The sequence below is a fragment of the Tetrahymena thermophila genome, assembly GCF_000189635.1.
Source record: "Tetrahymena thermophila SB210 genomic scaffold scf_8254446, whole genome shotgun sequence".
In the NCBI taxonomy this organism is placed as follows: domain Eukaryota; phylum Ciliophora; class Oligohymenophorea; order Hymenostomatida; family Tetrahymenidae; genus Tetrahymena; species Tetrahymena thermophila.
The window spans coordinates 23,298-36,597 of record NW_002476226.1 but is presented as its reverse complement, the minus strand read 5'-3'; the positions used below and the strand labels follow the sequence as shown (position 1 = coordinate 36,597).

The window sequence follows — 13,300 nt, the reverse complement described above, 5'->3', positions numbered from 1 at the left end:
TAAAAAAAAAAATATTAAGAGTTCTAAAATTTATTTTTGAAGAGTGGCTTTTATTGATTACAAATGAGAGTTATGAGCCATTAGTTATTTTCAATTAGATTTTTTAATAAAAAAATCTATATTTTCTATTTATTTATTACATAAACATTTTTGTGTTAAACTAATAAATAAATTAGCTGAAAAAATAAATTCGCGATATTATAAATTGATAATTTATATTTTATATTTATTGATTATTGTTTGTAGTATCTTAATCAAAGAAAAAGTTTTGCTAGCTAAATCACAAAGCACACTCACACGAATATATAAATAAATAAAAAGTACATTAAGAAAAAAGTAATAAAAATAAAGCTATGAATCTCTAAGCATAGTAAAAAACAAGAAAATAGTCGAAAGGCTAAATTTTAGAGATATTTGAGTAAATAAAGCCTACTCATTATATTTAAGACACTGCAAATGGTGTTTCAACCAAATCATTTACAAAGTAAATAAGATACCAAAGTCAGAATCCTAAAATGAGCAATTAAAAAGAAGTAAAATTAATTATTCATATGCTTTATATAAAATAAATTTATTTTTTTAAAAAAGCTTACTGACTTTCAAAGGACAGAGCTAGAAAAGCAAGTAATTTTCCAACTTTTTAAAGGCATTTTATTTCCTTTTAAATTTTATGTTTATGCCTAATAATTCAAATAAGCTCGAAAGCATTTAATAAACATGTAAAAAAATGTAATTAAGTTAACTTGTTTTTATATATTATTAGAAAAGGAATCAAGAGTATCTCTTTCATATTGGAAATCATGCAAGAACTGTCAGTGATATTTTGAAGTTTAGATATGATTAATATAAACAAACTTTAGGGTAACAAGAGTAGTAGTCAGAAGAGTAATAAAGAATGTAGTATTAAAATCAATAATCTATATGGTAAAACTCTACAACTATGATATAATAATACTAATAATACCACTAAGCATAAGAATCAAATATCAAGAGATCTAATACACTCAGCAATTTATAGAGTTAAAAATCAGGAGTTAAAATTTGTAATTCTGCTAGCAAATAAAGCGAAAAAAATTAAAATACATAAAAGCTTTTATATAAGCCAGCTCAAATACAGTCTTAAAAAGCTATCTCTTCTATTTTAGGAAGCGCTGAATCAAATATTTCACCAATAAAAAAATCTTATAATGAAGATTTGGCAACTGCAGGAGACACAAGAGATAACTTTGCATCTTTAAGTGGAGGATCTTTAAAATCAAACCCTAATAATTTTTCTTTCTAAGATAGAAAATATGTTAGTGAAAAAGACTATTTATCCATTTAAAGGAACCTTTTTGATTCTATAGACACACAAAAGAATAGTTCTATTTAAAATTAACAATGTTCTTCAATTGTTCAATCAAAAAAAGAATCAGACGAAATAGATTTCAATAAATAATCTAAATTAGAAAAGTAAAATAATCAAACTTTTAACAAAGAAGATAGATTATTATAATCTCCAGCATCTTTACATTTAAATTAGAAATCATAATCATAAGATTACTTGGCATAAAAAAATCCTACATAATAACAATAAATGAGCCCACATCTTATTTAACCTAGCCATTTGCTCTTCGTCGACAGTCAATAAAATTAAAATTAGATAAATTATCCAAACCAATTTATATCAAGCATTTCATAAACCTCTGGTTAATAAAATTAAACATAGGAATAATTCAAAATTGATTAATTCAAAAACAATCAAATAAATAATAATTAAAAGTTTTTGAACTAAATAAATTATTCTTAATATAATTCAATTCCTTCGCTAGATATAAGCTAAGCTTAAAATAAGGAAGGTATCATAAATACAGATATTAAGCCTATTCAAAAATATTAAGAAAATCTGTAGTCAACCTCAACAATAGAAACTAATTAATTAGCTTAAGCAAATAAAATTACTGAATCAAAATTTACAAATTTTGCTAAAAGTAATGATTAGTCATAAATGCAATCAGCCTCTGATATATATTCATTTAATTAGCCATATAGTACTAGCTAGATAAGTTCCCAAATTCTCTCTACTGAAAGGTAATTCAAAATAAAGCTGACTAAAATTACAAAGGATTCTTAGATTTCGGAAGAATATCAGATAAATAAATCTCCTTCATCTTTTACTTAATTAGAAAATAAGTAAGACCTTTTAATCAAATTCGCTGAAGCAAGAAAATAAGAGCATTTAAATAATTTATATGATGATGCTTAATCAGATTTTTCTAAAACTCCTTAGACAAACAAATCTGAGGTAATTAAAAGGTTTAAAGCTTCTCAAATTTTTGATTAAAATTAATCATAAGCAAATAGTAAGCCAAGTTAGAATAAGTCTTCATAAATATATTACAATAATAATAGCTAGTATGATTTTGCAAATAGTGTCAAAGAAATAAATAATGAACACAAGTACACAAATTTAATGTCATCCGCTTAACAATAAAACTTATCACACTAAATACCCACCTTAAGTGGAATGGGAAGAATTAACAATTTTATTAGAAAATCTTAAGAAGGAAACAAATAAAGCAACTATTTTACTCAAATTTCAGATTCATAAATTTAGAATGCCGGAAATGTTACAAAGTAATCAGCATCTTTTAATCCAAACTATCACTTACTAGAAAGCTATACTAATAGTTTAGTTAAACAAAATAATAATGAAACTTTAAACCCTCTTAATACTTAAAATTAAATAAAGAATCTGATCGATTATAATAGCCCCAAATAGAATATTTAAAATATCTAAGCATCTGGACTTTATAATCAGAGTTCATTCTAATAAGAAACAAAATCTAGTCTTAGTATGATAAAAAATATTTTTGAGAGCACCCTAAACAACTAAGAAAATCCATCAAATTAGAATTTAATTTCTTCATCTCCCAAGAATTTAGAATTAAATATTATTCTGAGTAAGTATTAATCCAACAAAGAAAAATAAAATTTAAGATAAAGTTCATAATTCTAGTAATAAACACCTTCTATATAGTTGGAAACAAAGAACTCTTTCGCCAAAAGCATTGACTAACACTTTTCATAACAGAATACACGTTTATCAAATACATTAGCTGAATTAAACTAAAGTAGTTAGGTGAAAAATAGCCTCACAGTTCTTGAAAACTAAAAAATTTAGCAAATTATGGATGATATTTAAGCCAAAATATCTTTAAAAAAATCATAATCTTTAGAATAATCTGGTATCGCTATGTAATCATCTTCAAATAAATTTTCATAATACTTCGAAAAGAAAACTTCAAACTCATAAGTTATTGATAACGGCATGAATGAGTAAAATGGTTTAATAGTTAGTTTTGCAAATAATTCTCTAGTAGGTTAATCTACAATTGAATCCTCAAAAAATATTGCAAATTAAATGAATTACTATATAAATTCAGCAAGTTAAATTGTGATTGATGAAGCATACAATAAATAAAAAATAGAAAAAAATCCTGTATCTGCTTAGTTTATTTTGTAAGATAATCAAACTGCGACATCGTAAACTGACTCAAAAAAAGATATAGAAAATCCAACTTCATAAAACAATTATAATTTAACTTTAGAAGGTGAATAAAATTAAAGCGATAACCCTCCATCTGAAAGAAAAAAAATGCATGCAGACTTCTCTTCAGATAAATCCTAAAAAGGTGAGCAAGATAAAACTTTCGACTCAGAAAATAGAGATGAAATGAGTATAAAATAAACAACTTAGTTCGAAAAGAAGGCAGAAACTTTATCAAATACTTACGATATGTCTTAGTTGTTATGCTAAACTCCTTTATAATAGCATGGATAGCATATTAGATTAATGAGTGGAGGCAACATGGAACATCTTACATTAAATAACTCAATATAATCTACTTTCCCATTTGAATAAATTCAAAGTAATCAAACAACAAGTTATAATAATTACAGTAATTTTACAACTTCAAACAACTTACAAAGTGCTAACAATCACTAATCTAAAAATTAAGAAGTTGGTTTAAATTTATAAAATTCTTTTGATAATGGTGAGCAGAATATTTAAATTTAAGTAAAAAGCTCTTAAATTACCAGACAATCTCAAGAAAAAAGAGAATAATAAAATCCAGAATTAGAATTAGAGAAGAAGAGTTCTAAAGAGATTGGAAGATCATAAGATTCAAATTTGAACACACCTCAAAAGTGTTCAGAAAATCTATAATAATTATTGAATGATAATTAATAATCTAAATATAATACTCCTTAAACTATTGTATCAGCTTAACCTAATGAGTTAGAAAACCAAAATATTTATGAAGACCAAGAGGTCTAATATGTTTAAACTGCTACTCATAATCAAGAAAGAGAATTGTAAGAATATGATAAGTAGAACTTCACTAATCCAGAGTTATTAAATTAAAGCAAATAATTATAAGAATCATAAAATAGAGATCTATAAGTTTAAGCTGCTCATCATAACAAAGAAAAAGAGTTGTAAGAATATAATAATTAAAACATTGCTAATATAGAGTAGCTTAATAAAAGCAAATAATTATAAGAATCATAAAAAGGTGATTAAAATTAATAAGAAAATAGCATGCTTTAGGGATAAATAGGCGAAAATGAAAATGAGAAATAAAAAAATATTTAAAAGAACATTAATCATGTTAGATTTAATAACCTTGTAAAGTAGATGTAAGAAAATTCACCATGCCATAACTTAGGATATTATCATTATGAAACAATAAATATTGATGGAAAAATCTTAAAAGATGTTTATTAGCAAACAGATAACATAGAAAAGAAAGAGATATCTGTGTAAACAATCGAATAGTCTAAAAGAAATTCTATTTTTGATGAATGCACAAAACTATTTTCTCCTAAAATGAAATTTATTGAACCCGAGTTTAAAGATAATGAATGCATGATGCTTAATATGTCAAATAATTCTTCTTAATATGATCATAAAGATTCAATAAAAGAATAGCATGAAGGTGGTTTTAATTATGATTAAAACTAGTAAAAAAATTTAAGAAAATCAGATTTCTTCAAATAGTAACCTAATTAGTAATAGCAACAATAAACTTCTTCAAACGGAAATCACGAAACAGGTATAATTAATTCTTCATTGTATAACTCACAAAAGTTGGCTAGCGATAATGAAGAAGTCATTAAAAGGTAATATTAAATTTATGATAAGATATTTGATGCTGGAGAACTCCCTGTTGTAGACTGCACAGAGTAAGATAACATTTTTAAAGAGTGGTATTAGTCTGATCAAAGTAATTTTAAAAACAGAAGATACTCTAACTAAATTAGTGACTCTGAGAAAAAAAATATACAACAATAAATAGATAACATAGTTAATAAGAGAGCTTATAAAAATTAATAAGCCTTGATGAACCAACAAAAAAATTCTCAGAGCAATTAACCTTAAATTGGTAAAAATAAGAGCAAATAGTAAACAAAAGTCCCCAATAAATAAAATCAAAAGTCTATAAAATTCAACAATAAAATAGAGACAAGAAACATACCAAAAAATTCTAAACAGAAAAACTCAGCTATTCCAGGAAATAACACAGAAAGAGTTTTTGAGAGATTATACCCAAAGCAAGTAAAATAGTAACAAGAATAAATTTTTGGTAAATTTTTTAATTAATTTCTTTGAGGTTTTGTATTTAAAAAAACATTTTTCTTCAACTATCATGTAAAAAAACTCATAATTTAACAAAATTTTTAAAATTAATATGTTGACTTGCTTTTTAAAAATATTTATCGATTATTAAATTTAAAAATAGAAATAAAGAAAGATACCTCAAAGAGTAAAAGTAAAGGAAGAGCAACTTCATAATTTAAAACTCAAGAAGAAATGGATTTCATAAAAATTAATAAGTAAAAAGTACCATATATGATGAGAAAAAAAGTGGAGGACAAGTTCTAACTATTTAAAAAGGCAGTAGAAGTTAATTTAGAAAACATGATTTAAGATTAGAAATCTCATTAGATAAAGAGTATAGTTTTAGATGATGAAATCAAAGACTAAGACAATCTATAAGAGATATATTAAAGAAGTCTTTCCAACAGAACTTAAAAAAATTTAGTTTCTTACGACTCTTAAACTATGACCAATCTAGCAAGGTATAATCCTTCATATAATCCATGAAGTTTAAATTATCTTAGTAAAATAATTATATTATTTATATAAATTTGTACCAAAGTAATCAAATAAATTGTCTATTTATTTTATAAATCGATGATTATTTATTTATGTATTTTTTGTTTGTTTAATCTAATTATTTTATGTATAAAAATTGCTTTAAACACCTATCATTAATTTTTATTAAATTTCATCAATCTTTTTTAATTTTAAATTATATTAAATGACCTCAAAAAAATTTAGCAAATAATTTAAATAGAAAATGTTGTTGTTGAATAATTTAAAATTTCTAAATTTAGCCTATGAAATATATTAAACTTAAAAATCTATTTAATGATTAAATAAATTATTTTTAAAATACTAAACTTTCCTTAGAAAATCATTATCTATTTTTATCTCTGCTTCATCAAAATATACAGAATATAATCTAAATAAAATTATGCTTTTTAATAGTAGAATTTAATAAAGCTTCATATTATTATTTAATGATTTTATGAATTTTATTAAATATTTTAATTAGTAGAATAAATTTACTTTAAATTATTTTTTTAACAATTACTGATAAGTTACTATACCTTTATAATTTGTTTATGTATTCAATATTTAATTAGAATAATTAAACAACTTTGTTTTAATAAGTAAAATTTAATAATTTCATCAAACAATATGAATTGCATACATAAAATTATACTTTTAAATATATGAACTTTTCTTTGATTATGCTTAAAATAATTTATATCTTAGGAAATTTATGAAATATAAAGAAAATTTTATTTGAATAAATTAAAACATTATAAAAGTTACATTTAATTAATTTAGATTAAATCTAGAAAGAAATTTTAATAAATATAAATTAAAGTTATTTAAAATACTATTTAATTGTATATTTTTGTTAAATAATATTTAATTTTATGAATCATTGAATGAATAATTATTATATTTACTGAAATTTTGATTAGGGCTATTAAAAATTAAATTGGGTGTTTATAAGTTTTTAAAAAATTTAAATTTAATTGACGAGAAAAAAAAAGATATTAAAAATAATAAATTACTTTAGAATGGACATCCAAAAAGATACATCAAGAGTTTATAAGAATAACTTAAGCAGTTATAAATGTAACTTATTTTAGGTGTGAGAAGGTCAAAGGAAATAAAGCATTTTATTATTATACCAATAGAAAATCCAGAGTCAGGAGCCAAATTTTTAATTAAAAGAAACCTAAAGGAATTAGTTTAGAAGGTATATTAAACAGAATTAGAAATAGCTTCTTTTAGATTAAGCATTATCTGCCAGAACTTTATATTAAAATAGTTTAAATATATTATTAGGTTTTAAAAGATGCAAATGAGTTCACTCATACTAACTACATCAAATTAAAAGCTTTGTGCTCCCTTCAAAATATTATAGTTTTAGCAGAACATCATATTTAGGAGTATCTTAAAGATATCATGAAAGTTTTAGTTAAATTTTTGGATTATGATGATCCTGAAATTCCAAATACAGTAATTAAAGATTGAAATGCATACATATAATAAGGATAATTTTGTTTTTAAAGTGCAAAAGGATTAGCGAATTGCTTGGCATTTATGTTTCTTCAGAAGTTTATATTCCTCTAGCAATTAGTCTAATCCATGATGAAGAACATAAAACAGCCCCTAAAAGTTTAACTAAGCTTTTAACAATATTTAGCATAATGATAAGAGGTGAAACTCCAAAGACCATCGAAGGTTATTTGGATACCATTATGAAAACAGTTACAAGCGTTGAAAAGACTTTTGAGTAATTTATTTATTTATTATATGCTGAGTTTGTTTTTTAAGTAATAAAATATTTATGTAAATTAGAGAAAGTGAAGAAGTTCTCTCTGGTTTATATTATATTGCAAAAGAATTAATAAATATATCAGGAGAAAATATTAGTATTTATTGCCGTCCTATTTTTTCTTTATTACTTACTGTTTAAGCAACAAATACAGCAGGAAAAGATAATTAAGTAAATATAAATTATGAGAGTTTATTTAATATTAATATATATTTATTTATTATAGAATGAAATATAAAAGACCATGCTAACTTTAGCAACTTACTGTGGTTACTCAAGTATAGCAGAGCTTCATGCTAACGAAGTATCCATGCTCTTAAATGAATTCACTACAAATAAAGTATTTTCACAAAATTAGCTTGATTTAGTTTTTTTAAAAATATTTCAATATAAATAAAAAGTCTTATAAAACTTGGCAAAAATATTCAAAAGATAGACTTAAATTTGAAATTATTGTTAGAAATTGTGGAGAAGGTCTTTCTAAATTCATAGATATCATTCTTGAAATCCTTTAGAGTTGTGTAGAATTAAATTAAGATATCGAAGTAAGGATGGATGCATTGGTTTTGGTAGAATTTATAATTTGCTTACAATTTAAGGATGTTTAAGAAAAATTGAAAGAAAATGCCTAACTTATTTTGACTGTAAACTAGATTTTTTTTTTTTTAGATCACTTTTAAATGTTATTTAATTTAATTTATAGAAAATTTTGATCCCATCAATTGTTTGGAAGATTGGAAAACCATAAATTAAAATCAGAAAGGCTGGTATCATTAATATTTATAAATTAATTGAGAATGGATTGGTCACTGGTGATGTTTTAATGAAGTGCTTTAAAGAGTTAATGCCTCCTATTAAATCATGTTTATCAGATGATTGGGCTCCTGATCTTCGTTTGGCTGCTTGCAAATTGGCAGAAAAACTCTTTTTAGAAGTAAGAGATCACCTAGAACACATTCACATATCTGAAAACTATTAACTTCTTTTAGAAAGACTAGATGACTCATAAGATGTTATCAGAGTTGAAATATTCAAAACTTTCACTGTTATTTTCGGAGCTCCTGCTGTAAATAAAATTTTATATAATGAATGATTGATTGCTATATTTGATTAAATTAAAATTTAATTATTATTAAAGCTTAAAGAAAGTCCATCAATATTTGAATACATGGTCAAAGCTATTTTCATACATTTAGACGATTAGAATGAAGATGTACAAATGGGAGCATACAACACATTAAAATTCGCTGCAAGAATTAATCCTGCTAAAATCAAAGAAGAAGTAAAATTCCATTTATTAAAAAAATAATATAAAAAATATCTTTTAAAAACAATAAATAGGCAGAACTTGCATTAAAAAAAATGAAATATCCTAGAAAATGTTAAGAGATAATACAATACGCATAAGAATTAATATGATTTTGCTAAGTAAGATATTTGTTTAGTTAGTTAGACGCAAATTAAAAATTAGAGAAATATCGGATTCAAGCTTATATTTTAACTTTAATAAGTTATATTTAAATTAAATTTTAATAAAATGTAACTGGCAATAAATTAAATATTTGTTTATAGCAAAATTTTTATAAATTTAAATTTGATAACGGCAAATCATTTTTTATATAAATTTTGTTTCTGTTTCATTTATTTTAACTAACGAAGAATAAAAATTATAGTTAGTTTATCATACAAAAATTATTCTAAATCCATTACTTTTATCTTTCAAATAAAATATTTTATCAAGTTCAGCAAGTAAAATATACTTGACCTAGGTTCATAATGAAAATTAGTATTTTTTTAACTTTAAAATTAACAAGTGTTATTTTTAAAATTTTGCTAGAGTGAGAAAATACTAATAAAACAATATTTATTTATTTATCTTTTATATTTATTGGATATCCTTGAATCAAAAACAAATGAATAAATAAATAAATTATGTCTTTTTTAAACTTTTTGAAAAATCAAACTTTAATAGAATAGTGTGTAAAAATAGAAAAGAATAGCTTAATTTTCTGATAATTATTAATTTTACTTACTTTTATATTAATTATCTAAAATAAATTATTATTCACAAATTTTAACTAATTTCATTAAGCGAAAAATATTCATTCATCTAGCATACAAACAAACATAAATAAATAAATGGATTTATAGCAATAATAATAGCAATAGTCTTTATAGCCATAACAGCAATTGGCTGCTTAAAACTAATTAAAGCCAAAACAGGGTCATTTTTATTAAAAAGGCAAACCTTTTGTCAAAAAAGGAAGATAATTATCTGATATTTCAGGTAGGTTTTTATACAAAATTTTGTTCTTAGATTAGCAAGATAATCCTAAATGTTTAAATTTTAATTTTAGGGACATATTTAGTTGTTTATGATCACTATTAGATCGTTAAAAGAATAGGAGATGGAGCCTATGGTGTAGTATTTAAAGCAATTGATAAGTCTAAGAATAATGAAATCGTAGCTATTAAGAAAGTAAGTTATTAGTTATTTTGCGTCTAATTTTTGTTAATAGCTGCTGACTAAATGAATTATTCTAAATTTTAAAGGTTTCTGATGCATTTTTAGACCCAAGAGATGCCAAAAGAATTTTAAGAGAAATAAAGTTATTAAGTAATAAGATTTATCTTTCAGATGTTCAAAAATTGATTTATTACAAAGCATTATTTGTGCTTCTAGATTTAAATTTTTTTTTTTTTTGTAATTTAGAATTTTGTAATCATCCTAACATCATCAAGCTAAAGGATATCATTAAGCCAGAAATGCCAACAGGTTACAAGGATATTTATCTAGTTTTAGAATATATGGAAATTGATTTAGATAAAACTATAAACTCAGAGCAAGTAATTTAAATTATAAAATATTTAAATTGATTGATTGATTGAGTCAGTAGTCAGATTTTATGTTTGTTTTTAAAGAAATTTATACATCATTTAAAAAAGAATTAAAAGTAGAATAGATTTTTATTTTATTTTAAAATAGGCCTTATCGCCAAAAATAATAAAGAACTTGATGTGGCAATTATTGAATGGTATATTTTACATGCATTCAGCTGATATTATTCACAGAGACATCAAGCCTAGCAATATTCTTTTAAATAAAAACTGTACATTAAAACTAGCGGATATGAATCTTGCACGTAAATTTGATGTGGAGCAAAGCAGTATAACTGAGTAACAAATTTCTTTAAATTTATACTTCACGACGTCATTTTGAAATTAAAAATTAATTTTTTTAATTTTATTTTATATAATATGTGTTTTTTATTAGGTATGTTGTAACAAGACCGTACAGAGCACCTGAAATTTTGCTTTCTACAGAAAATTATTCAAAACCTATAGATATTTGGTCAGCAGGGTGCATATTTGCCGAAATGATGGGAAGAAAAACAATTTTCAAAGGTATTTATTTATTTAATGAATATATCTTTCTTTCATTCAATAAGATATAATTAAATTTTTATCAAATTTTTAGGAAACTCATATGTGAATTAGTTAGATAGAATTATTGCTATTATGGGCAAACCAGATTTTGATAAATTGTCGTATAAAGTTGATGAAAATTTAAAAGAATATATTAAGTAATTATAGGAAAAGCAACCAGAAAATTTTTATGAAATTTATAAATCTCATGACCCACTTGCCATAGATTTATTATATAAAATGCTAGCTTTTGATCCGAAAGAGAGATGGACTGTCGAATAGTGCTTGTATCATGAATACTTTAAAGATTTTGATAAATCTTAAATAAAAGCTTGTAATCATAAATTTGATTGGACATTTGATGAAATTTAAGAAAGAAACGATTTAATTTAAAGAGCTATTTACAATGAAAGTTGTTAATTCCATTAAGATGAACCTGATGCTACAATAGAAGAAGTAGAGCAACATTATAAATAGCAATAGCAAATTATTTAGCAAAAAATAGCATAATAGCATGCCGCAAATGCAAATTCTTAGTAGTTTTTAAAAACAAACTAATAATTTTAAATGAATTTAGAAAAACTAGCAGCTTCCTAGCCACTAATTAATCCTATTAATTTTAATCCTAATATGTAAGTTCCCTTTTTTCCTATGGGAAGATAGCCACAAGTACCACCTGAAGCTATTTTATTGTAAATGCAAAACATGTAAAAAAATCCGATGTTATAAAAATAATTTTAAATGATGTAAGGATAGTAATAAACGCAAATGCCTCTTTAAAAAGATTTTAGAAATCCTTTTAACTCACATCCCCTAGCAAATTTATCTTAAGATAAAATGAAAGCAGATAGTTTACCAATTAATCCCATACAAGCTTCTGCAGTCCAATAAAATCCTCTTTTTGTTCCAGGTTTACATAATTTTCCACCTGGATTTCATCCAATTAAAATTGGTATGCAAGAATAATTTAAAAAACCTAATATCAATAATAATACAAATGGAAATACTAATTAACAAAAACCAAATTAAAATGACTAATCTCCTCCAAAAACTGATTCTGAAAGCAAAGCATCAGATACTAATAAAAATAACCATAATGGATAAAATAATGGAGATGAGAATGGTAAATAAGAAAAAAATGATAAAAAATTTAATAAAGATAATGATTAGGATTAAGAAAAATAGAATAATAATAATGGCGAAAAAGATAGAAAAAATAGTAATAATGGTTTAAATTAAATGAGCAATTAGACTACAGAAGAAAAAGAGAATCCTGAATCTAAAAGTAAAATGCAAAATAAAGAAAGTGAGATGAACAGATCTTAAGATTTTTTAAAAGGCAGTATTCTCAGTAATTCAGAAGAGATTGAAGAGTTGCCTAACATCCCTGAAATGAGGTATAAAACATTAACATTTGGACCTGAATAATTTAACAATAATCAAAAATCAGCAGAGTGAAGCTTTTAAAGCAAAAAATTAACAAAAATATAATTTAATTGGATTAGAAAGCAAAAAGAACTCTAATGTTAATTGACTGATTGGTTTTGATATGAAACATTACTTTCTTTAGTTCTATTAGTTAGTTAAAGTCTATCTTTCTATTACCATTTTATAATAATGTAATGAGCAATAGATTGATTTAAGAAAACTAAATTAAATATTTAAATATTTATCTATTTATTTCCTTACTTACTATTTTCAATTTAAAAAGAGTATTTAATAATTTAATTTTAAGTACTTAAAACAATTAAATAAATTCCTTCATTATAAATTTATTATATATTTATACTTTAGTCATATTTAATATTAAAAATAAATATTTATCTATTTAGCTCATTATAATTATAAATTTATTTTCTTCCATTCATTGAGTTATTTATTCCCAACACACTTTTATTAATATATAA

The 13,300-nt window shown here is 23.4% G+C and overlaps 3 protein-coding genes across 3 annotated transcripts; all 3 read left to right on the top strand. All coding sequences in view use genetic code 6, as the record gives it.

Annotated features, from left to right (window-relative positions):
- Positions 1–353: 353 nt before the first annotated feature.
- On the top strand, positions 354–6,151 carry TTHERM_00492370 (kinase domain protein; the record flags this gene model as incomplete). Its single annotated transcript, XM_001023129.2, has 4 exons — positions 354–533; positions 589–624; positions 764–5,630; positions 5,787–6,151. 4 exons carry the CDS (start codon positions 354–356, stop codon positions 6,149–6,151), a joined length of 5,448 nt encoding a protein of 1,815 aa, XP_001023129.2.
- A 1,052-nt stretch (positions 6,152–7,203) lies between these two features.
- TTHERM_000492363 (kinase domain protein) lies at positions 7,204–9,386 on the top strand (the record flags this gene model as incomplete). The annotated part of the gene is made up of 10 exons (XM_012799613.1): positions 7,204–7,261; positions 7,324–7,385; positions 7,475–7,648; positions 7,702–7,925; positions 7,991–8,138; positions 8,194–8,307; positions 8,369–8,611; positions 8,671–9,033; positions 9,106–9,249; positions 9,309–9,386. 10 exons carry the CDS (start codon positions 7,204–7,206, stop codon positions 9,384–9,386), a joined length of 1,608 nt encoding a protein of 535 aa, XP_012655067.1.
- Positions 9,387–10,016: 630 nt separating this feature from the next.
- TTHERM_000492361 (cyclin-dependent kinase-like Serine/Threonine kinase family protein) lies at positions 10,017–12,851 on the top strand (the record flags this gene model as incomplete). The annotated part of the gene is made up of 7 exons (XM_012799612.1): positions 10,017–10,254; positions 10,325–10,446; positions 10,521–10,584; positions 10,681–10,814; positions 10,954–11,144; positions 11,242–11,372; positions 11,446–12,851. The coding sequence occupies exons 1-7, from the start codon at positions 10,107–10,109 to the stop codon at positions 12,849–12,851; spliced, it is 2,196 nt and encodes a 731-aa protein (XP_012655066.1). The 5' UTR covers positions 10,017–10,106.
- Positions 12,852–13,300: the final 449 nt, after the last annotated feature.